This window comes from Diceros bicornis, chromosome 12, assembly GCF_020826845.1.
Source record: "Diceros bicornis minor isolate mBicDic1 chromosome 12, mDicBic1.mat.cur, whole genome shotgun sequence".
Lineage (NCBI taxonomy): Eukaryota > Metazoa > Chordata > Mammalia > Perissodactyla > Rhinocerotidae > Diceros > Diceros bicornis.
The window spans coordinates 19,906,891-19,929,263 of NC_080751.1; the positions used below are offsets into that span (position 1 = coordinate 19,906,891).

Genomic DNA, 22,373 nt, shown 5'->3' on the forward strand with positions numbered 1-22,373 from the left:
GAACAAACACTACCAACCAGACCCATCCCTACCCTCTGTCCTCACTAACCGGCTTCTCCATTCCCCAGGTGTGATCACGGGCTCTGGTACTATCCACCTAGGTGGTGCTGAAGCAGATGCTCACTCTCCACTATCTGAAGCCATTCCCAGTAGAGCCCTAAGACGTTTGGCTCCCTTGGCTTCCAAAATCACGAGTTGTCAACCGACATCTGCCATGAAGACTCTCTAATCACGCTTAATATGCAAATCTAAACTCTGCGGGGTCGCACCGGGTGCCCTGCCAATAATCTTTTGACCAATCCCTCCTCTTGGCCATTGTTACCAGCTATGCCTTCAAGTCAGTCGTCTTTTACAGGATTAATAGCTCATCCTTTAAGATGTGTAAATATATGTGACTAATTACACACTGTCATTCTTGAGATAAGGATATGCATAATGAAAATACACACCACAAGAAAGCGTAGCTCTTCGAATATGTATTGGTTATTTGCTTTTCCTTTTGCACACGTTCCTAATCCAGTGTGGCTTGCAGTCCACATCAGCTGGAATTGCGCCTTCCCTCGGCCATTTCCCCTAAGCTCTGGAAAGACTCTTATTTCCTGGAATTTACATCACTGGCTAGCGGTTTCCTGCCCCCCGCTTCCCGTCTCCCTTTCGCTTCTCAGCCTCCTCCTGCCTGGCTGGGGCCCGATCAGCAAGTAATGGTGTCCACATCCCTTAGTTGACCAAGGTGGTACCCAGAATCTGAGGTCTCGCTCCTTGGTGCAGTGTCGCTTAACCCCATACCTACCTCCTCCCTCCCAATCCTCTCCTCTGCCCGCCCCGCGCCGCACAAGGAGGAGCCTAAATGTCCTCTTCCACCACTGAAGGGGATTGTGGTGCGTAAACAGGATTAACTCTCTCGCCCCCAGCTGCGCTGATCTTCCAGCGGCCTGCTGGCCGAAGCGAAGCCACGGGTGCGCGGAGGGCGCAGCACAGGGAGCGGGGGATGGGGAAGCTCGGGGCCTCGGAGTTGTCTCCGGGGCGCGCTTCCTCGCCGGGTGGGGCGGGGGGCCACAGCCTCTGGAGCTGCTCCTCAAAAGCCCGAGCGGACCGCCGCGACGGCCCGGGCTCCTAGAGGCAGCCTCCCCTCCGCCACCTCCCTCTCTCTCCCCGCGCTTCCTCTCCGCCCACCGCGCTCCAGCCGCTCGGGCGCAGCCGGCGCTGTCCTCCGCCCCGCGAAGCCGCCGCGCCCGCCCCGCGCCCAGCCATGGGGGACCTGCCGGGCCTCGTGCGCCTCTCCATCGCGCTGCGCATCCAGCCCAACGACGGCCCGGTCTTCTTCAAGGTGGACGGGCAGCGCTTCGGCCAGAACCGCACCATCAAGCTGCTCACCGGCTCCTCCTACAAGGTGGAGGTGAAGATTAAGCCCCCCACGCTGCAGGTCGAGTGAGTGCGGGCGCGCGCCGCCGCTGACCAGCCCCGCTTAGGGGACGGGCGGAGGACCGAGGTCCCCGGGACAGCCTGAGCCTCTCCCGGGCCACTCTTGCCTCTCGCCGCGCCCAGCGGGCGCAGGGGATGGGGAGAAGAGGTCAGGTCCCTGCTGTCCTTGATCCCCTCTTCTGCCTTACGCTTGTCTTTCCTCTCTTCTCGCTTTCCTCCACCCATTGCGGTGAAGGATGTTTAAAACAGCGAGAGGAAGCCAGGGGTTTGGGGCGGGGGCGGGGGGGATGAGGGAGAGGTGCCTTCTCTTGTAAATTTCTCATCCTTCTGTCCAGCCATCAGCGCAGACCCCAGGGCGGCTGGGGTGGGGCAGGAGGGAGAAGCTCGCCGCGGGGTTCACCTACCGCAATCCCGGTGCTCCTCTCCCTGGTCCTGGCGTCCAGCCCCGTTCTGCCTGCGAGGCTGAAGGAGGGGAAAAGGCTGAGGAATGAGGTGTAAAGGCGGGGGTTGGGCAGTTATTGGGGCTCCCTGAGGGATGCTTCACATTCCTCCATCTGCCCTTACGTGGCTGGGACCCCAGGGCTGGAGGAGCAGCCACAAGTCAGAGGGCAGCCTCTGCCTAGGCCTAGTTTCGCGGTTTCTTTTCCTGGTGTTTTTCTTTTTCCCTGAGTTGTCTGTTTAGCCTGGTGACGGTGCCAGCGATTTAGCAACATCCTCACAACAAACCGATGTTTTTTTATTTATTCGTGGCGGGGATTATCTCTTCCCTGCTACCACAGATCGATGCACCCAGTAGACCTCTGGCTGGAAAGTCAGTATGGGAGGGTGCAGTAGCTTATGGGGAAGAATCCAGCTGTGGAGTCCTTTACCTCTCAGCTTCTACCTAAGCATGGTGTGAAGTCTAGTGTGGAAAGAGAAAATAAACAAGCATGTATTGTCTCTACCATATGCTGAGCTTGGGGTTGGGGGTGGTGAGGGCTTTGAATACATTAGACACCTTTTATAGCTTAAGTGTCCATCCTAGTCATTAATTCAATAAACTTGTATTGGCCTTCTAGGTGCGGGCCTGAATTCAAGGACCTAGAACCAAAGCCTCATTTGTTTCTGATGCTTCTGGTCCATCTATTTGTCAGCATCCCCCACGGCTGCATGCACCCATTACCCTCACATTTCCCAGTGTTCTGTGCATCTCAACATGATCCAGACTTTTCTTTTTCCTTCTTTCCCGGCAACCTCTTTTCCCAAGTTATCTGTTCTATATGCTGTTTTGTTCAGGGTAGTTCCTCTATTTTTCAAGCTAATCTAAAAACAAATTTGTGTTAATGATCAAACTATCTTTTTCTAGTTGCACTTTAATTTTTCAAGGGTTTTTCAATGCCCTAACTCAGTGGTTCTCAAACTTGAGCGTACATCAGAATCACCTGGAGGGCGTATTAAAACACAGTTGGCTGAGCCCCACCCTAGAGTTTCTAGTTTACTTGGACTAGAGTGGGACTTAAGTATTTGCTTTCTAATAAGTTGGCGGGTGATACTGATACTGCTGGTCCAGGGACTACGCTTTGAGAACCATTACCCTAACACAAGGGAATAATGCTAGTGAGAATTTCTGGTGGTGTGGCTGGCTTGAGGAAGAGTATCCCAAATCATGAGCCCCCCCGATTGTTGGAACAGAAAAATTAGGAGAGAACTAGTTCAGTGGTTTTCAATCCCACCTGCACATTAGAATCACCTAGGGAACTTTAAAATAAATGTACCAGTGCCCAAACCACACCCCAGACCAATTGAGTCCTAATCTCTATGGTTTGGGATGGAGCTGGGTATAGATAGGTTTTTGATAGCTCCATAGATGGAAACTAAAGAGGAGGACCTGATAGAGACTGACTTGGCCTTGTACAAGTATTCTGGATGAGAATACTGAGGTCAGTTCAGAGAGATTAAGTAGTTGGACTAGGGTCACATGACTGGTTAGCTGGAGAACTCAAGCCTCCTAAACTTTCAGAACTTTCTACCATACCACAGTGTCTCCTTTAGCCACACCCTGTAGGGTTCCTGCTTAGGGTTGTGGTCCAAACCAGGACAGGGTGCCTAAGCTAATTCCTTCCATATATGGTGAACTCAAGTCCATTGCAGGAACATTTCCATTGGTGGTGTGGTTGTCCCGCTGGAGCTGAAGTCTAAAGAGCCTGATGGGGACAGAGTTGTTTATACCGGCACATATGACACAGAAGGCGTGGCCCCAACCAAGAGTGGAGAACGGCAACCCATTCAGATCACCATGCCGGTAAGGCCTGTTTAGGGGTGTTGGGGTGTGGTAACAGAGAAAATGGAAATCATGGAAAAGAAAACAATCACTGTCTTCCCTTAAGAAAAGATACAAAATGAAATATTATGAAATTATGAAATATTTCAATTCATGGTTTCATATTGGAATCCATTTGTCCATAATGTCCTGATACAATTAATTAAATAATCCATGCTTCTCCAATGGTCAGTTTCATAGTAATTTCTTATATGGCAAAAATTTTAAGTCTTTCCATACACTTTCTAATCTGTTCCGTTGATCTGTCTATTCTCATGCCAGTACTGCATTGTTTTAAATAGGTTGCTTTTCATGTATTTTGTAACTGGCCACCTTACTGACCTTGGTTACTAAAATTTTTCATTTAATGATCCTAGGTTTTTCAGATAGACAATCATAATCTACATATATAACTGTGTCAATTTCTGATTTTTTTCCTGACCTTATTGCACTGGCTAATGTTTCTAGAATAATGTTGCCTGCTAATGGTGGTAAGGGGCATCCTTGTTTCCAGGGTTTCACTATTAGCCACAATGTTAGTTTCAAATATTTATCATGTTAAAGCATCCTTTTTCTAGTTCACTAAGAGGTATTTTTTTAATTGAGAGATGTGTTGAATTTCATCTAATTCCTTTTCCCATCTATGGAGATAATTTATCTCCTTTGATATATTAATGGACTAATTACATCATACACTTTCAAATACTAAACTTCCCTTTATTTCCTAAAATAAACCCTACTTAACATCATGTATTATTTTTTAATATATTGCTGAATTCAATATGCTAATATTTTATTTAGGGTTTTTAGATTTTTATTTTATTCATTTTTTTATTTGCTTGATTTGTTAGCAAATATATAAAGTTTCCTATATATTAGACACTGGGAAAAGAGTGGCGAACAAAATAGATATTCCTGGCTTCATGGAGCTTCAAATCTAGAGGAGGAAAACATACTTTATACATGATTATCAATAATAAAGTAAAGAATTATTATTATAGAAAGTGTAGTGAAAAAGTAGTGGTGCCCTTGGAGCATATACCAAGGTCTGGTCCTAGTCGAAAATTTTGGGGATGGCTTTCTTGAGAAAGAACTAAAGGATGAATAAGAGTTGAGGGAAGAGGGAGCAGTTGAAGAAGAGGAGCTACAAAGCTCAAGAGCTGGGAGAGAGCATAATGTGTTACATTGAAAAAGAGAAGCCCAACATGGCTGGAGTAGAGAGTAAGGCAGAGACTGGCTCAAGATCAAGCTGGAGAGATAAGTAGAGGTTAGATGTTACAAGACCTTCTTTCCTTATTGGATTTATCCTAATGCCTATAGGAATTCATTGAAGTTTTTAAATCAACTTTGATATGCAATTTACATACAAATTGTATGTAAATACATAAATGCACCAATTTAAAGTGTACAGTTACATAGGTTTTGACAAGTGGATACTACTGTATAATCACCACCCCAATAAAAATATAGAACATTGCTGTCACCCCAAAAAATTCCCTCATAACCATTCGTAATTGGTTCTCCCAGTCCTAGCCCACTCTGATGTTTCTGTCTCAATAATTTACTGTTAACTGTTCTAGAATTTCATGTAAATAGAACCATGCTGTTGTGTCTGACTTCTTTCACTTAGCATAATGTTCTTGAGATTCATCCATGTTGTTGTATGTATCAGCAATTGGTTCCTTTTATCATTGAATAGTATTCCATTGTATAGATATACTACAGTTTATTTATCCCTTCACCAATAAATGGACATTTGGGTTGTTTTCAGCTTTTGGTATTATGAATAAAGCTGCTATGAGCATTTAAGTATGAATCTTAGTGTGCACACGTTTTCATTTCTCTTGAGTAAATACCTAAGAGGAGATTTTACGAATCACATGGTAAGTATATGTTTAACTATATAAGAAATATCCAGGCTGTTGTACCATATTTCTACCAGCAATATATGAGAATTCTAGTTGTTTTACGTACTTAATTATGTATTTTAAATTTGGAAATGCAAAAGACCTAGAAGAGCCAAACAATTTTGTTTCATGAATTATGTTATAGTCTCTAAGTCAGGTAACATAAATCTTCCAGCTTTGTTTATTCAAAGTTATTTTGGCTACTTTATTCAAAGTTATTTTGGCTACTCTAGGCCCTTTGCATTTTAATATAGATTTTAGAATGAGCTTGTCAATTTCTCCAAAAATTTGAATGTGAATTGGGTTTGTATTAAATCTATAGGTCGAGTTAGAGAGATTTAACACTTTAATATTGATCCTTCTACTACATGAATATATCTCTATTTAGATCTTCTTTAATTTCTCTCTGTAATATATTACAGTGTTCCCTGTACAGATTTTATATGTATTTTGTTGAATTTATCATCAATTATTTCATATTTTGAGTGCAACTATAAATGATGTTTTTATTGCTGGTATATAGAAATAAAATTCTTTTTCTATATTTGTCTTGAATCTTGAGGCCTTGCTAATCTTGCTTATTAGTCCTAATAGTTTTTTTTTGTAGAATCTCTAAGATTTTCTATATATGCTATAATGTTATCATCAAATAAAAAGTTTTTCTTCTTCCTTTCCAATCCATATTCCTTTTATTTCTGTCCTGATGGCAATGGTTAGGACCTCCGGTTTGATGCTAAGTAGAAATGATGAGAGTAGACATCCTCGTCCCTCAATTTTAGGGAGAAAACATTCAGTTTTTCAACACTAAGTTAATGATGTTAGCTGTAGGTTTTAAGGGCAAATGCTTTTTATCAAATTAAGGAAGTTCCTTTCTATCCCTAGTTTGCTAAGAGTTTTTATCATGAATATGTAGTCAAATGTTTTCAAATATTTTTTCTTTTTCTTCTGAGATGATCATATGATGTCTTCTTCTTTATTCTATTCTATGTTCAATTACATTGCTTTTTCAATGTTAAAACAACCTTGAATCCCTGGGATAAATACCACTTTGTCATGGCATAGTCTCTGTATATATGACTGGGATTTGATTCATTAATATTTTGTTGACAATTTTATATCTATGTTCCTGAGGGATATTGGTCTGTGGTTTTCTTTTCTTGTAATGTCTTTGTCTAGTTTTGGTATCAGAGTAATAATGCTGGCTGCATAAAATCATTTGGAAAGTGTTCACTCTTCTGTTTTCTGGAAGGGTTTGCATAGAATTAATATTATTCTTCTTTAATGTTGGATAGAATTCACCAATTAAGGCATGCATTTTACTGTGAAGGTTTTTAGTTACAAATTCAATTTTCTTAATTGATATTGGGCTATTCAGGTTTTATTTCTTGAGTTAATTTTTGTAATTTGTCCTTGATGTCATTCATTTATTTCAATTAAATTGTCACATTTATTGGCACAAAGTTGTTAGTAATAATCCCCTATCATCCTTTCATGTCTTAGGATCTCTAATGATGTCCTCTCTTTCATTCTTGAGATTCATGATTTGCCTTTTTTCCCTTCTGATCAGTCTAGCTAGAGATTTATTAATTTTATCAGCTTTTTCAAAAACTCAGCTTTGGGGGCTGGCCCGGTGGTGCAAGCGGTTAAGTGCATGCACTCTGCTGCGGCGGCCTGGGGTTCGCCAGTTCAGATCCCGGGCGTGCATCGACGCACTGCTTGGCAAGCCATGCTGTGGCAGCGTCCCACATAAAGCGGAGGAAGATGGGCACGGATGTTAGCCCAGGGCCAGTCTTCCTCAGCAAAAAAAAGAGGAGGATTGGCAGATGTTAGCACAGGGCTGATCTCCTCACACACACACACACAAAAACTCAGCTTTGTTTTCATATGTTTCACTGTCCCATTTTCTATTTCTTTGATTTTTGGTCCTATCCTTATTTACTTCTTTTCTTTGCATTAAGATATTTTAATTGAGGTATTAAACACACACACAATGTATACATACATACAGTAAAATAACCTCTTTGTATATTGTACACTTCTGGTTTTCAGTAGCTTGACCATATGCACCTAAGTATGGTTTACTTTGTGTCTTTTCAGCTTAGGACTCACTGAATTTCTTGACTCAATAAATTAATGTCTGCCATTTCCAGTCTGCTATTATGTTTATCTTCTGAATCTTTTTATACATTGTATTTTTCAGTTCTAGAATTCTTATTTGGATTTTTTGTAGTTTCCATTCCTCAAGATTCCCTGTCTGTTTGCTCATTGAGACCATGTTTCCTTTACTTCTTTGAGCATATTTATAATTGCCAGTTTGAAACATTTATCTGGTAAATCCAACATCTGGCCCCATTTAGAGTAAGTTACTATAGAAGGACATTTTTCCTGAATGTGGGTCATACTTTCCTGTTTTGTTATGTTTGGAAATATTTGATTATAAACTAAACATTGTAGATAATATATTATTGACTCTAGTTTCTATTTTATTCTTCTGAGGATTATTATCTTTTTATATTATAGCATGCAGTAACATTCCTGGACTCATACTACAAACTCTGTCTTCCCAGCAGTGTGTAGCAGCTAATATCTCTGCTTAATTTTTTTCAACTTCCAGTTGCTGCTTTTCTAGCCTGGTGCCCTTGTGCCAATGGAGTTTAGCAATCAGCCAAGGAATTGGACAATTTATACTGAGATTTTGGGATCCATCCACCTCGAGGTTCCTCTAAATTTCCAGCTGCTCTGCCAGTCCTGAGCCCTTTGCTTTGACACTTCCAGCCAGTAAGGCTCCAACTTCTCAAGTTTGGGAATGCACTCAATCAAAAAAAAAAAAAAGACAATGAACTTACAAATCTTATTCAGTGTAGTTTTCTCTTTCAAGGATTGACTCTTTGCTGGTTTGTCTGCGTTTTTCAATAGATCCCCCAGTGTGGCCCCCTCCCACCAGCCCATACATACACTTAGCCAGGGATTATGGCAGAGTTATAGTCAGACTTTGAGTGTCACCTCTTCTGCAGCTCTCTTGCTTCCAGAATTTTCTCCCTAATTTTCCAGCCACTCTGCCAGCCCTGAACACTGTCTCCTGCCACTTCTAGCAGATAAAGCTGCATTTTCTTCTGCCAGACCTGCAGGGGATTGGTGAGTACCCTCAGGTAAAAAAGCCACCAAGACAATTCTCAATTGTTACAGTAGAGGTCTTTCAACAGTAAATCTCCTCCGGTTTCTGTCTTGCTTTTAGTCACTTTTTTTGTTTGTTTGTTTTTAGTGAGGAAAATTGGCCCTGAGCTAACATCCATGCCCATCTTCCTCTATTTTGTATGTGGGATGCCTACCACAGCATGGCTTGACGAGTGGTGCGTAGGTCCGCACCTGGGATTCGAACCTGCAAACCCTGGGCCGCCAAAGCGGAGCACATGAACTTAATTGCTACACCACCGGGCCAGCCCCACTTAGTCACTTTTTTTGTGTGTGAGGAAGATCAGCCCTGAGCTAACATCTGATGCCAATCCTCCTCTCTTTTGCTGAGGAAGACTGGTCCTGGGCTAACATCCGTGCCCATCTTCCCCTTTTTTAAAAACCTTTCAGTGTAGGAGTTCTAGTTCCTGGTAATGTGATGAGATTTGCATTTTGTTAAAATCAGTCTAGTAGCAATGTGTAGATTAGAAAGGGAGAAAGGTGAAAAACAATTAGAAGTCCTTGCAGGCTAAGTTTTGGTGTCAGGGTTAATAGCTTCATAAAATGAACTGGGAACATTTTTATAGTTTGTGCTCTGAAACAATTTCCTTAGTATAGGACTTAGCTATTACTTGAAAGTCTGACAGAATTTCCCCATAAAAGTCAGGGTCCAGGGCTGGCCTGGTGGTGTAGTGGTTAGGTTCATGTACTCTGCGTTGGTGGCCCAGGGTTCACAGGTTCGGATCCTGGGCACGGACCTACACACCACTCGTCAAGGCACGTATTTGAAGGGAATATCTTTAACTTTCAATTTAGTCCATAACTTTTGCCTTTTGGGAGCGTTGGGAGTTTTATTGGTCCATTTTAGTTGTTTTTCTGAGGAAACCATCCATTTCTACAGAAATACATTTTAAAATGTATTTTTAGATTTCTAGGAAAATATTTGCCAATTACATATCCAACAAAGGGCTGTTGGATCAAAATAAATCTCTTTTATCATATCAAAGAAATATCGTTCCACTCATGTGTCTCAAGAATAGCATATGTAATTAGAGTTAAAAGGAAATATTAACTTGAAGCAGAACTGCAGATACTAAAGTTACCAGAATTTTAATGAGAGCCCAGAAGGCAAATGAGCTCACTTTAATTTGTTCCTTCTTTCACTGAAGTTGTGCTGAGCACTGGGTCAAGTGCAGAGGAGGCCACCATAGATAAGACTGTGCCCTCTCTTCCAAGTATTCACAGAACAGGAGAGGAGACCTCGGGACCTTCTCTCTGGAGCCAGTATGGGCTGGGGGCACCAGAGCTGTAACTTCCTCGGTTTCTTCCTGAGGCTGCTGCTCCCTCCTGGGTCTCTGGTCTTAGAAGGATGGATTCATACCTTTTTTGCTATAGGTATAAACAAAACACTGGAGAGGAAGATTAACTCAAACCATTTAGAAAGGACTTGATTAAAAACTTTTTAAATGGATCCTTAAAGAGAAAATTTCTACATTATTTTGGATGGCTGAAGGACAGATTTTTCTTAATGTGAGAATGATTCTGACTTAGTCATGAAAAGAAAGATTTTATTACTTACCATAAGCCTGGATTGCCTGTCCAGGCATCTGCTAAAAGGTTGGAGAGTCTTTAAGCTACTAGACGCTTTAGGGGTATGTTATGGGGAAATAGATCTGCACTATCTACACAGGAACTCGTAAATCCTGAGTCCAAGTAGTAAAGCCTAGATTCTTACATATAATTTCCACATGTAGAAGAAGCAGATGATTGATAGGTGGTTGTTCCAACAATGATCACACAACTTTTGGTTTGAGCGTTGGCCATGTATTTGTGTCTTATCTGTATTAAGCTGATTCTAAGGAAAACAACTGAAATTAAAGAAGGTTTCCTGATCAAGTCAGCAATTCTAAGTTCAAATGTTTATTCTAGTGGTGAAGCCTTCAGATAGCCTCCGTCACTATTCTGTGACATTTTGACGTCATCAGTATTTCAAACTTAAGTGTTAAAAATTACAGACACAACCACACTCTCACAGATAACACTGAAATCTTGACATATCCAGGAAATATAATTGATTAAGTAGCAAGTTCTTGGATTATTAAATTTATATATTCATCAAGGGAAACATTGGTGGTGTAGGTGCCTGAGGAAAAGTCAAGAATGTCAGAATTAGAACTGGAAGTTGGGAAGATATCAGGATGCTATCTACTTCTGTAATTAACTATGATCCCAGGCAAACCCTAACTCGGTGGGCCTGTCTTTTCAATGCAGAATAGGTGAATTCTACTATCTGATCTCTGTGGGCGCTTTCAGCTCTAACACGGTATGAAGATTACAAACTTACCCTTAGGGATGTGATACTAGTATTTGCTGAAGAAGGTCAGATTCTCACATAGACTCCTTTACCATCACACCAAATAGGACTGAAGGCCAACAAGTCCCTGTAGAATTCGTTCTTGGTTGGGCACAGACTCAGAGAGGAAGACTGGGAATGCATCCGAGAATCTCATAATATTTACATGATTAAAAAAAAAGAAGTAGGGGCCGGCCCGGGGTAGTGGTTGAGTTCAGCGTTCCCCACTTCCACTTCCGTGGTTTGGATCCCACGCGCAGACCTACACCACTCATCATCCATGCTGAGGCCCACATACAAAACAGAGGAAGACTGGCACAGATGTTAGCTCACAGCTAATCTTCCTCAAGCAGTAAACAAGAAAAGTGAAATAACGTAACAAGGTTCAGAAATTAGAGCAAATTTTTAGAGCAACAGTAATCCCTACATTTTGACTCAGTTCATTTTCAGATACCTTCCACATCTATACATTTTATAGTTGTAATTAGTTTTAATATATAATTGTCCAACTTTCTACATATTTATCATAATTTTAATGGTGACATGACTCTATCATGATATAATGATTAGACTACTCCCCAGATATTAGATATGTCAATTATCCTCATTATAAAAAGTGCTATGATGAATAATTTTGTGCATATATTTAGCTCAAATAGGAGTAAAATTATTTGGTCAAAAGAAATGAATCTTATGGCCATTTTGGGTTTTTTTAAATGTTGTACAGACAATGTTACAATGTTACCAGCAATAAAAAAGTCTACTGGCTTTGTTATAATTATGACATCATTAGGAATTACTTTATAAAATAATAAATTTTTTAGCTTACTTTTCACTTTCACTTACAACAATGGACATTTCCACACATTAATTTTATTTCTTCTTGTATAAATTGTTCTTTCATGTTTTGTCAATATTTCTATTGAAGACTGTTATTTTTTAAAAAATTACAGACTCCTAATAAAGATAAAAAATCTGTCATATCTGTCATATTTCTCTCACTATTGCTTTATTTTCATTTTCCATTGTGTAGAAACATAATTACATTTAACTATCTCATTTTCCATTATGGTTTCTTCTATTTAAAGTTGAGAACATTATTTTTCCATAGAGTTGACAGTCTATTTTGACTTTTCCATAATTTTAGATTTTATTTTATTTAATTTTCCCCTCATTCAAACTTGATTTATATGTTTATACCATACATCATTTTACAAAGGATTTAAGACGGTATTTCTCATTTTATGCATCCCAGTAGTAAAGCCTCGGTTCTTACATATAATTTCCACATCTAGAAGAAGCAGGTGACTGATAGGTGATTGTTCCAACAATGATCGCACAGCTTATGGTTTGAATGTTGGCCCTGTATTTGTATCTTATCTGTATTAGGGTGATTCTAAGGAAAACAATTGAAGTTAGATAAGGTTCCCTGATTGAGTCAGCAGCTCTAGGGTTAAGTTCAAATTTCTTTCCAGTAATGAAAGCCTTACATAGCCTTTAATACTATTTTATGACTTTTGTCACCAGTTTCAAGCTTAAGTATTGTAAATTACAGACACAACCACACTTTTGCAGATAGCAAGGAAGTCTTGAGATGTCCCAGTAAATCCAATTAATCAAGTAGGTGAATCCAGCAAGGGATGAAGGGTGTACCAGAGCAACTTCTTATGCATCTAAAGTTACTTCAAAGTAGTTTTTTGGATTTTTAATCATTGGATGAATGATGCTACGATAATTGGCTATTTGGGGGAAACATCACTGTTGTTCTCTCCTTTTTTTTTTTTTAAGATTTTATTTATTTATTTATTTTCCCCCAAAGCCCCAGTAGATAGTTGTATGTCATAGCTGCACATCCTTCTAGTGGCTGTATGTGGGATGCGGCCTCAGCATGGCCGGAGAAGCGGTGCATTGGTGCGCGCCCGGGATCCGAACCCAGGCCGCCAGCAGCGGAGTGCGCGCACTTAACCGCTAAGCCACGGGGCGGACCCTGTTGTTCTTTCCTGATACCATACTCCAAAACATATTTCAGATGGATCAAGGGGTCATCTGTAAAAAGTCAACTTTTTAAATAATCGAAATGAGAAGAATTAATCTAAACCTAAACAGAAGAAATCCAAAGGTGAAAATTGAAAACTTTGATTACATACGATGTAAAATTTCTGTCAAACATCATAAACAAAGTTAAATTAAGTGTTTATTAAAAGGCAACTTAAATTAAAAGGCAAATGATAATTGATGAAAAAACTGTTGGTAACACTGATAGTCTCCTAAGCTGTGTGGCCTTGATTTGCCACTGCCCATGCAGACGTTCCTGCTGCCTTTCGTGACTTTCTGCAGCCCTTTACTGCCCACTGAAATTGAAGTCAGGAATTAGTCAAATGCCATCTGCCTTAGATTAATGGCAGTGAGCTCTTGATTCAAATAACTTCAGAGGCCCTCGTTTTGGGAGTTAATAAAGTGATACTCAGCTCTAAAAGCTCTCAACACCCCCTTCAAATAGCTATGTCGACTTGTATTTTAATGTGACTAACTCAGTCCCTCCAAGGAGAGAGTCCAGGGGGAGATTCTGTCTGCACGAGTCACCATAACAGTCGCCTTTTGTTGGCCCCCTGCAGCGGGAGACTGGTGGGAGTTTGGAGGAAGACGGCAGGGGGGTAGGTATATGAGCCTGTTATGAGGCTGTGTGTGTGGAGGGAGGTAGCCTTACGTGTGCACTTGCAAATATAAAAGTTCTTCCTCATGTCTAGTCATTTGGCAAGATCTGTAACTTAATAGATAAAGAATTCTTAGAAACCAGTAAGAAAATAATAGCCTGAGGACGTGGGAAATAGAAAAAGCAAAAAACATATATAGGCAATTCACAAAGGAAATAATAATAACTAATATATTTAAAAAATGGCTTAATTGCACTACTGGTAAAAAATGCAAATAGTGCAATGCCAATTTTCACCTACAAAATTGGTGAAATATTAAAAAATGATACCAACTGTTCACTGCTCGTATATTTCTTTATGAAATGTAGTGATTTTTATAAATTGGTGTTGTATGCTGCAAACTTGCTCAATTCACTTGTTAATTCTAGTAGCTTTTCATTATATTGCTTAGTATTTTCTGCAAACACAGTTGTTCATCTGTGAACAGAAAGTTTTATTTCCCTTTTTTTTCCTCTTGTCTTAAGGTACTGGCTAGGACTTCCAATACAATGCTGAATAGGACTAGTAAGATCCTATATCCTCACCTTATTCTGATCTTACAGGGAAAGGACTGTCTCTTACCATGAAGGATGATGTGAACTATAGGTTTTTTATCGATGTCCCTTAATCAGGTTGAAGAACTTTCCTTCTATTCCCACTTTGCTGAGAGTTTTTTTCATGAATGGATGTTGAATTGCCAAATGCTCTTTCTGCATCTACTGATATGATTATATCATTTTTCTTCTTTATTTTGTTAATATGGTGAATTACATGGATTTTCAAATATTGAACCATCCTTGAGTTCCAAGAATAAACCTCTCTTGGTCCTGATGTAATAATTATTATATATTGCTGGATTTGATTTACTAATATTTCAAGCAAATAAAAATTATAAGCAAATTTTATGCATAAGTCCATGAGGAGTATTTATCTGTAATTTTCCTTTACTTGTAATATATTTGTTAAGTTTTGGTATTAGGGTAATGTTGGTTTCTTAAGATGAATTGAGAAGTGTTCCTTCCTCTGTTGTCTGAAAGAATTTATGTAGAATTGGTATTTTTCCCTTCAACGTCTGAATTTATCAGTGAAGCCCTTTGGGCCTGAAATTTTCTTTCTGGGAAGATTTCTAACTACAAATTCAATTTCTTTAGTAGATGGAGGTCTACTGATAGTTTGTATTTTTCAAGGAATTTGTCGATTTCAGTAAATGTATTGGTATAAGGTTGCTCCTAATTTAAGGTATATAGAATCTATAGTGATAGCATCTCTTTCATTCCTGATATTGGTAATTTGTTTTCTGTTTCTTGCTCAGTTTTGCTAGGGGTTTATCAATTTTAAAGACATTTTCAAAAAACCAGATTTTTGTTTTGTTGAGTTTTCTTTACAGTTTTTCTTTTTCTATTTCACTGATTTCTGCTTTTTATTGCCTTTCTTCTTCTTCTTCTTCTTTTTTTTTTTTTTTTGGTGAGGAAGATTGGCCCTGAGCTAACACCTGTTGCCAATCTTCCTCTTTTTGCTTGAGGAACATTGTCCCTGAGCTAACATCGGTGCCAGTCTTCCTCCATTTTGTATGTGGGACACTGCCACAGCATGGCTTGAGGAGCAGTGCATGGGTCCTTGCCTGGGATCCGAATCCATGAACCCTGGGCTGCCAAAGTGGAGTGTGCGAACTCAACCACTATGCCACCAGACAAGCCCCTGCCTTTCTTCTTTTTACCACTAGACTGGCTAAAATTAAAAAGACTGGCAATGCCAACTGTTGGAGAGGATGTAGAGCAACTGAAACTCTCATATTGCTGGGAAGAATGTAAAAGGGCACAATCATTTAGGAAAAGTATGACCATTTCATATAAAGTTAAACATACTTTGTAAGACCCAGAACTTTTAGTCATAACTATTCAACTAAGAGAAATGGAAAACATGTATTTACTAATAGAACTTCAAGCAGTACATGAATAGAGAGGCTTGGAATCCAGTAGGAATTGATAGGTGACATTACACTAAAAGTCACAGATGCTTATTTATACCAAATTTGTTTACTAATGAAGAAACATCGTGTTTCTATCAACATAATAAGCTTGTTCTGTGCTCTCAAGACAATGAATTTCTGAGTGACCTTATTCTTGGTGAATTTCTCATGTCTCCAGTAGAGGAGGGTGGCGTGGTGAGTGAAGAGAAGCACTCTGGGGATTCTAAGCAAACTGGTTGTAAGACCACAGAAATTGTTGGAAACAAGCTCTTCAGATTCCTCATTTGTTACTGAGGACAACAAATGAGTCTCCTCTCCTTGGAATCTGATGGGTTCTTTTCCATATTTGTTGTGAAATGAAAATATACCAAGGCTTGCAACTTGTAAGCACGCTATGACAGATAAAATGTCCAGGTATATAGTAGACTGTCAGTTTCAGAACTGACGGGTGGCTTAAACAGCCAACATTTATTTCTCACCGTTCTGAAAGTCCAAGATCAAGGCACCAGCAGATCTGATGTCTGGTGAGAGCACTCTTCCTGGTTCACAGACAGCTGCTTTCTTGCTGTATCCTCACATGAAGAAGAACAGAGAGAGAGATATCTCTCTCATGTCTGTTTTTATAAGGGCACTAATCCCATTCATGAGGGCTCCACCATCATGACCTAATGACTGCTGATAGGCCCCACCTCCAAATACCATCACATTGGGGATTTAGGCTTCATCATATGAATTTTGGGGGGATACAAACATTCAGTCCAGAGCAGTGTCCTAAAGCATTCTACATGTGACAATCCATAGATGTTCTCACTCTAGGAGAAAAAAGAAAAACTGTTCATTAACTCTTAGCTCATTGGTTTGGTACAGTGATAATAGTTCCTAGACAGGAATTAGGAAACCTAGGTTCTTGACCTGCTCCTATCATTAGCTGACTGCATAGTCTAGCCTAGGGCAAGTCACTTAACCTCTCTCCATCTTAGGTCTTTCATCCATAAAATGGTGATGTTAAAACCAGTCACAAGACCAATGTGGAATGACATATGTGAAAGTATCGTGTAAAATGAAGAGTGCTATACAAATGCGCAAAATTATACCTGTGTATAAATTGCATCACCCAGGGAGCCTGCCTGAGTCAATTTTCCTTGGAAGGCACAGATGGCTTGGGAGGGAGTGGAGGGCCTTTGTGATTGCTTCTGTTCTTCAAGAAGAATGTCAGCTTTCGAGACCCCGCCTGTCCTTAGCTAGAGGAGAGGAAATTCTGAGTTAGGTGGTGAGATGCCCAGGAAATAAGAACTCCAGAAAGAATAGGAAGAAAGTCAATGGGAAGTCAAAACAACTAAGGCATGGGAGAGGGGGGCATATATGCATAGTTAGCAGCAGTTAATTTTACTACAACATGGCCTTGGGTCCAATATTAATAAAAGGGAAACAAAACTGAAATAGAAGCACCTAAACATTGCATGCCTTTAGCTATGACTGTTGCTGTCAGCAGATTTCTATTTTGGTCTCCTGTGTTACCGAGAACTCTTAGATTGAGACTTTCTTAATTTTAAGGTTATTCAGACATGTGTGTTAGTGCCTTAAGATTTTTCTTGCCTGTGGTCACAATCATCTTAGTTTGGTGTTTTTTTACTACCAACTTTTATTTATATCTATTTCAAAAAAGGTCTTGGCATTCTTTCTACTACTCTCCTACCATGGTTTCAAGCTGCTTCCCTCAAAAGAGTAGATGGTGTTTGCAAATATTTTTATAACTTAGTTTAATTCAATTGCACTTAAATTGTGCAATGCCCTGTGCTGGTCAAAAATAATAATAAGTAACACTAAACTCCCTTTAAAAGTCTTGCTGATTTATAAAATGAGATTTCAATTTGTTCTTACCACCACTACCTTATTGTAAAGAAAACTGTAATATTTTCATTAGCATATATGAATCCTTAAAAATCCCTAGAGGACCGGCCCCGTGGCTTGGCGGTTAAGTGCGCGCGCTCTGCTGCTGGCGGCCCAGGTTCGGATCCCGGGCGCGCACCGCCGCACTGCTTCTCCGGCCATGCTTGGGCCACGTCCCACATACAGCAGCTAGAAGGATGTGCAGCTGTGACATACAACTATCTACTGGGGCTTTGGGGGAAAAATAAATAAATAAAAAATATAAAAAAATCAAAAAAATAAAAAAATCCCTAGAGTTTGAGGGATATAGATGTTAATTTTTGAGGGATGATAAATCTATTTCACCATTTAAAATATTCTTTCTGATTATAAAAGTAACATTTATTGCAGAAAATCTGTGTAGAAAATATAGAAAAACACTCTTTCTTAGAAGCTCCGTTGTTAATATTTTTTCGTTTTCTGTTTTCTATACATCTTATTTTACATACTTGAGCTCATACTGTCAACTTTGTTCTAATCACTTTCTCTCATCATTAAAAACCCTAAATTCCTATTTAATGGTTGTATAAATCCATCATACAGATATGATTTTCATAATATTTTCCTAAAGTTGGATGCTTAGATTGCTTCTGGTATTTAGGAATTTTTGCTAAGTTGATAGATGGATAATATCACTGTAAAAGTTTTTATTTCTTTAATTACTAATAATATTACATTTGAATATTTTTCAGATGTTAACCATTTTTCTCTTTTTAATGAACTGTGTTCCAGTTTTATCCAAATGTACTTAGTAATTGTTACTAATCAATTCATAAAATCTTTTATATTAAGGATGTTAACTATTTGGTAATACTTGTGAATACTTACAGTTTGGCTTAACCTTGTTTTCTGATGAAAAGTAAAACTCAATCATTAAATTTTGAAAATACAAGTAAGTACATAGAAGAAAATGAAGCTTATTCCATCAGCGTTTCCAGCATTAACATGTTAATTTTAATTGAATTAGTATTAGACATTCTTTTTGGTACTCTGCTTAGTTCAGGTAACAATATAGAATAATAGAAAAAGCTTATTAAATATTTACATTTAGAATTGCTACATAGTATTCCATTATACAGATATGCCATATTTAATTAGTGTCTTGAAGATGGACATTTAGTGTTCAGTTTTTGACTACTCTAAACACTGTGATTTTCTTAAATTATAAATGGAATTGCTGGACCTGCATATATTCTCACCTTTAACTTGATACAAATTACCCTTCCAAAAGGCTGTATAATTCAATTTCTATTGGCACTTTTTAGAATACCTATTTCCTTGTAGCTCACTAAAACTCAATATTTCTATTTTTTAATCAACTTGGAGGTATAGTTTACGTATAATGAAGGCACCCATTTTAAGCATACTGATCAATGAGTCTTGACAAACATATACATGTACTCATGTGACCACTACTCTAATCAAGATGTAAAATGTTTCCATCACCTCAAAAATTCCCTCTTGGGGCAGCCCTGGTGATGTAGCAGTTAAGTTCACGCACTCCACTTTGGAGGCCCGGGTTCACAAGTTCGGATCCTGGGCGTGGACCTACGCACCACTCATCAAGCCATGCTGTGGTGGTGTCCCACACACAAAATAGAGGAAGACTGGCACAGATGCTAGCTCAGAGACAATCTTCCTCATGCAAAAAGAGGAAGATTGGCAACAGGTGTTAGCTCAGGGCCAATCTTCCTCACCAAAAAAAATAAATAAATAAAGTTCTCTCTTGCACATGTTCTTCAGTCATCAATCCCTTCCTCTCACCCTAGGCCCTAGGGAACCACAGATGTTTCCTGTCAGCACAGATTATATTCTATCACTATAGATTTTACATACGTGTGAGTTTTATATAAATGGAATCATACGGTATATGTATTCTTTGGGGTCTAGATTCTTTTGCTCCCCATGCTTTTGAGATTCATCCTTGTTGCTGCCTGAATCAATATGTTCCTTTTTACTTTTGAGTAAAATGCCATTTTATAGATATACCAAAACTTGTCTATCATCAGGTGAATGATGAATCATTTGGGTTGATTGCACTTTGGGGCTGTTGTGACTAAAGCTGCTGTATACTTGTACGGGCCTTTAAGCCATCACTCTCTAAAAAGAGATACTTCATTTTCTTACCTTGGAGAAGATTTGTGGACTTTAGGTATATCACCACTGTTTCAAGTCAAGCAAATTTCCCAAAGAAAAGTCAAACCTTGTTTTGGGATCGAATTAGCAGGATGAGGCAATGGTGCAGGATATAATTTTGAGAGCATCTTGGAAAGCTATCTGAGAAGCACCTGATCACCCTCCTCCCGTAGCAGCCACAAACATAAGGCTCCTGTTGCGCACTGTCCTCCCCTCTCCAAGTCTTCTGGCTCCTGACAAGTCTAAGAACCCTGCCAAGTCAGTCCCTGTCCCCTCCCATGACAGGGGAGGGTCAGAGGAGAAAATAACGGCAGGCATCATGCTGTTTAATGCCAGATCCCCTAAATAGCTCCAGGAGGCGGTAGCAGGGTCAGGCTACCCACAGGCCACTTGAGCACCTGCCCAGTGGCCTCTAGGGTATTCTGTACCCTCTTCTCAGCTACATGAGAATTGTTTGCTTACGGCTCAGAATTCTGTGCAGTGATTTGCAGGACCTACCTTCTGGAAGTAGAATGCAAGCTTCTTGAGAGCAAGAATCATGCCTTATACAAATTTTGTATGTGCAAGGCACATAGTAGGTACTCAAACAGGGTTTTGGGTAATGTATAATCGAAGCCTGAGATGTGGGCACCGATTCCTGACTTATAAACACTCAATAGTATTTGAAAGTTAAAGTAGGGTCTTTAACAATCAGATGCTTCTGATAAAATATTTTTCCCTGGAATTGAAAATTAATGATGGCAGGGCAGTTGTATCGTATGTTCAGTTATGTTGTACATATATTGTTTTGTACAGCTGTCTTTTGAAATAGAAACCAAAAGACAATCATTCAACACTATTCCTTCTCTTCTCTTCCCAATCCCTCTTCTGTGGCACGCTCTGAAATTCTGAGATTTTAGGAGTGTTTTCCAGAAATTAAATGTAGAAAACAGATAAATTTGGGGATTTATGTTTATGAAAGGCAATATGATAGCAAATGCGACTCGTACAATGGGAATAAGATTTTATAGAAGAAAAACGGTTTATAAACGGCTTTTCAGGAAAGTGCCTCCAGTAATAAAGGAAGATAGTTCATTAAAGGCTTAGGCTTTGCAGACCCAAAGAGTTTTGATTGATTACACTTGATTATACAGGACCTCCTTCACTAACATTAGCTCTTGTCTATTGCTCATGGCAGAATGAGGTTTTTATGGGGCGTGTTTCTCTTCCCTCAGTTCACTGACATTGGGACCTTCGAGACCGTGTGGCAGGTCAAGTTCTACAATTACCACAAGCGAGATCACTGCCAGTGGGGAAGCCCCTTCTCTGTCATTGAGTATGAATGCAAGCCCAACGAGACACGCAGTCTCATGTGGGTGAACAAGGAGTCCTTCCTCTGAAGATGGCTCTTTCTGATGTTGCTGGACAATCTCTTCAGAAGTCTACTCTTAGATAATCCAGCACAAGCCTTCACCAAGGCACACCACACCGTTGCTGTTTCCCGTCGGGTGCCAATGACCTACTAGCCCCGATTGTTTTGAATGTGTAATTCTCCTCTAATGCAATGTCCCTGCCATAAAAGATCGTGATGTACCATCCCCGAAAGATCCCTTTGTGTATTCTATGTTGGTGTTCCTGCATCTGATTGTTCTCGGTCATGCTATTAACTGCTTGTGACTGGAGCTCGGTGGAATCGGCAGGCATGTCTCATACTTAATGATTCCACTGAATGACTGCGATGTTTTGTTTCCAAGTTGAGTTATTCCCCTGTTTTTGTTAAATGTTAAATAAAAAATAACAACGTGTGTAGGTTCTCTCCCAAGTGTGATCTGGTAACATGTAACTTGCAATGTTTTCCAGCTCTCAAAGCAGGCTTTGTGAAAATGTAATACAAACAGCAGTAAATGGGACTCAAGTGTTGTGCCCCCTATAAATAGCTTTTTCAGAAAAGGATAAGGACAAAATAAAAGGACAAATATTTAATAAGTATTTGTAATGTATTAAAACTCTTTCAAGCAACTTAAGGTATTGTGCTGTGGCCTCGTGGAAACGGGAAAAAGCATTATTGTGGACCACTGTTGAACAAGGTAACAGGAGGTAACCTCTTTGGCAAGCTACCCTCATGTTCAAACATGCATATTGATGACAGCCCTACAGTCCCCTTCACTTGAACTTTGTAAAACTGTATATGGAACTGTAATCAACTTTTGATATTTGTTAATAAAGATATTGAAAATCATGCTCTGACTTGCTTCTTAATTTGAGCTACCCAGCAGATGGACCTCTGCTCCAGACCAGCTCCACTCAGATCTCCATCTACGTTGCAGGGTGAGGGGGAGATCCCTGGAGTGAGTTAGCACACTTGCTCATAGATCAACTCTGACAGTTTAACAGGAGTGCTCGAGCCAGCTCTAACAGGTACTTGGTGGACAAGCAAAAAATGCTTGTCCCTGTCCTCTCTCCATTCCTCCGTGGTGACCACTCCCCCGTCAGCCAGCTACGTAGCTGGGCAGCT

At 39.8% G+C, this 22,373-nt stretch overlaps 1 protein-coding gene across 1 annotated transcript; it reads left to right on the top strand.

Annotated features, from left to right (window-relative positions):
* Positions 1-1,194: 1,194 nt before the first annotated feature.
* CNRIP1 (cannabinoid receptor interacting protein 1) lies at positions 1,195-22,091 on the top strand. The gene is made up of 3 exons (XM_058551063.1): positions 1,195-1,428; positions 3,553-3,703; positions 21,094-22,091. The coding sequence occupies exons 1-3, from the start codon at positions 1,250-1,252 to the stop codon at positions 21,256-21,258; spliced, it is 495 nt and encodes a 164-aa protein (XP_058407046.1). The 5' UTR covers positions 1,195-1,249; the 3' UTR covers positions 21,259-22,091.
* The last annotated feature ends 282 nt before the right edge of the window (positions 22,092-22,373 follow it).

Bases quoted from the DNA above. Each gene is read 5' to 3' on its own strand.
- CNRIP1 (XM_058551063.1), top strand. From the start codon at position 1,250: ATGGGGGACCTGCCGGGCCTCGTGCGCCTCTCCATCGCGCTGCGCATC. The intron at 1,429-3,552 runs GTGAGTGCGGGC...AGTCCATTGCAG, and splicing joins CCCCCCACGCTGCAGGTCGA to GAACATTTCCATTGGTGGTG. The intron at 3,704-21,093 runs GTAAGGCCTGTT...CTCTTCCCTCAG, and splicing joins CCATTCAGATCACCATGCCG to TTCACTGACATTGGGACCTT.